Source organism: Octopus bimaculoides, chromosome 3 (genome assembly GCF_001194135.2).
Source record: "Octopus bimaculoides isolate UCB-OBI-ISO-001 chromosome 3, ASM119413v2, whole genome shotgun sequence".
Taxonomy (NCBI): domain Eukaryota; kingdom Metazoa; phylum Mollusca; class Cephalopoda; order Octopoda; family Octopodidae; genus Octopus; species Octopus bimaculoides.
In genome coordinates, this window is record NC_068983.1 from 20,863,584 (window position 1) to 20,866,017 (window position 2,434).

Sequence of the window (2,434 nt, forward strand, 5' to 3'; positions counted from 1 at the left end):
TAAACACACAAAGAAATAAATTCATCTTCTTCTTTAACCTACTCAGTATAACTTTATTTTGATGTATTTTTTATATGCGATATAATATACTTAAAATACAGGGTGTCCACAAAATCTGGGTACATGGGTATTAATACATACTTTAAGAAATTATTATTTCTTATATTTAATTGTTTATGTTATGATTTTATTTACTCCATGTACCCACATGGGGATTAACACATACTTTAAGAAATTATTGTTTCTTATATTTAATTGTTTATGTTATGATTTTATTTACTCCATTACTCCATGTAACCAGACTTTGTGGACACCCTGTATAGTATGAAGATGATCAAATATCTAGTTCTTCATTTTCTTGTTTCTTTTTTGGTTTTTTTTTGGTTTTGTTCTTTCATTGTTATATTTTTGTCCTTCTTTTCACTAATTCTTGTTTTGTTTTTTTGTTTTTTTTTTCTATTTTCAGGCCGGATCGAAAGATGCTATATCTGAAGTACAACTTCCTAAAGATGAAGTAATTGCCAATACCGCTACTCTAAGCAGAGAGAACAACTCCTATGACAGCTTAAACCACGTGTACAAGGATGCACGCCTGCATCGCCACCAACATACACATCGCTCTGGTGGGAGAGCAAGTGGACATCCCTTACCCGTTAGTGCTAGCTTTTCAAGCTATAAGAAGCTGTCTGAGGAGACTCCCTCCCCTAAGAGCACGTCCCCTACGTCTGGCTGTACTGTCAATGATTCAGTGTTTGATGACCGCTCGCAGCGTCACGACTCCAGCACACCCATCAGTGGTGCAACAGAACCCGGCGGAAAGCTTCCAGTTAATGTCATAGAAAACTACTACTACTACCCAGGTAGTATACCAGGGTCCGATAGCAGTGCGCCCGAAGGCGGCGGTGTATATTTTGATGATGATAGTGCCGAAGATGAGTTACAACATCCTCAGAGAGAGATGATATACGGTGATGGACCTAGAATGAGAAACGAAAGTATCCAAGTAGGTGCGAGCAGTACTTTAGCTATGAAGGGTCCGAACCACCATTATGGTCGTGATCCCGATGATAGCGAGATTCACTGTAATAGCTATGGTGTGTACGAAGATCTTGATCAACCGCGACCGTACGACTGGGTCGACGAAGACAATATGCGCCACGGCTACGCACAATCTGCTTCTGACACACCTGAAGTAAACTATTGCTATGGTAGGGGTGTACGACAAAACGACAGATTCAGACACAGGCCTCAAACTATAGCCAGGTCACGCAGGAACGTGTACGAGTACCCTGACATGGATCACAGGGAATTGCCGCCACTTCCTCCGCCGCCGCCACCGACTTTTATGCCACGGCTAGGAACGGTAGTGACGCCTTCGAAAAGTCACTACCATCATTATCATTATCCGTCGCGCCAATCGTTGGAAGATGACGGCGAAAGAACGCTGTATGTGCGCCGACATCCCCATCACACGCCTGAAAGTATCATGTTGAGAGGACTGCCGCCGACTCCGAGGAACCATTACGAATATCCCGGGGTCGATGTCGACTGTCGTGGGTTGACGCTACCGCCTCCACCACCGCCACCACCACCACCACCGCCGCCCCCAACTGGAAATTCGCGACAACAAAATAGTCGACGGCCATCGCTTATGAAGTTGCTTTGCCTTGTATCTTCCACGCCACCAAACAAAAATGTAACCGACTGACATGTCACTGTAAACCACCTCATGGCACCAAAGTACCCAATAATGGTCTGTTCTATATAGAATAACAAACAGAGTAATTGAATATATAACAGAAAATCGGCGACGAATGTAGAGCCTTGTTATATACGAATAGGCTGCTATTTATAGCACCATAGAAAGAGGTTGGGATAGAGATTGAGAAGAAAAGAGATAGAGAAGGGAGTTGAGAAAGCGAAACAAGCCAGAAAGATAAGAGAAATTGTGTGTGTTTGTGTGAGTGTGCGTGCGTGCCAGGAGAGGAGAGAGAATTAGTGCAAGCGTGATGATAGAGATTTAAAAAAAAAAAGAGAGTGTCAAAGGAAGAGTTTGTGTTCATGTGTGAGTGTAAGTAAGAGAGAATGTGAGAGAAAAAAAGGGAAAAAAAACAAGAGAGAGAGAGTGAGAGAAAGAGACGAGAAATGAGATGCTCAATCTAAGATAAACAGTAAGTCACAAAATGGCGAATCCAGCTAATAATAGCCTTCTTATTGTCCTTTCAATTACAGCGTTGCAAAATAAAGAGCACCATCAACAACTACAACAACAACAACAACAAAAACTCACTACAAATATTGCTATCACTATCACCACCCCCAACCCTTCACGCTCGAACCAACACTAATACCTCGTTCAGTGACAACAACAATCAAGCATCATGTATACATACATATATGTGTATACACATACATATATATATATATATATATA

The 2,434-nt window shown here is 41.7% G+C and overlaps 1 protein-coding gene across 6 annotated transcripts in view; it reads left to right on the forward strand.

Annotated features, from left to right (window-relative positions):
* Positions 1-2,070, forward strand: part of LOC106884261 (inactive histone-lysine N-methyltransferase 2E) — a 514,331-nt gene extending 512,261 nt beyond the window's left edge. For all 6 annotated transcript variants that reach the window (XM_052966073.1, XM_052966075.1, XM_052966074.1 and 3 more), the window contains exon 5: positions 467-2,070. In XM_052966073.1, the coding sequence (XP_052822033.1) occupies positions 467-1,708 (1,242 nt within the window). In that variant the 3' untranslated portion in view covers positions 1,709-2,070. The remainder of the gene's footprint in view (positions 1-466) is intronic.
* Positions 2,071-2,434: the final 364 nt, after the last annotated feature.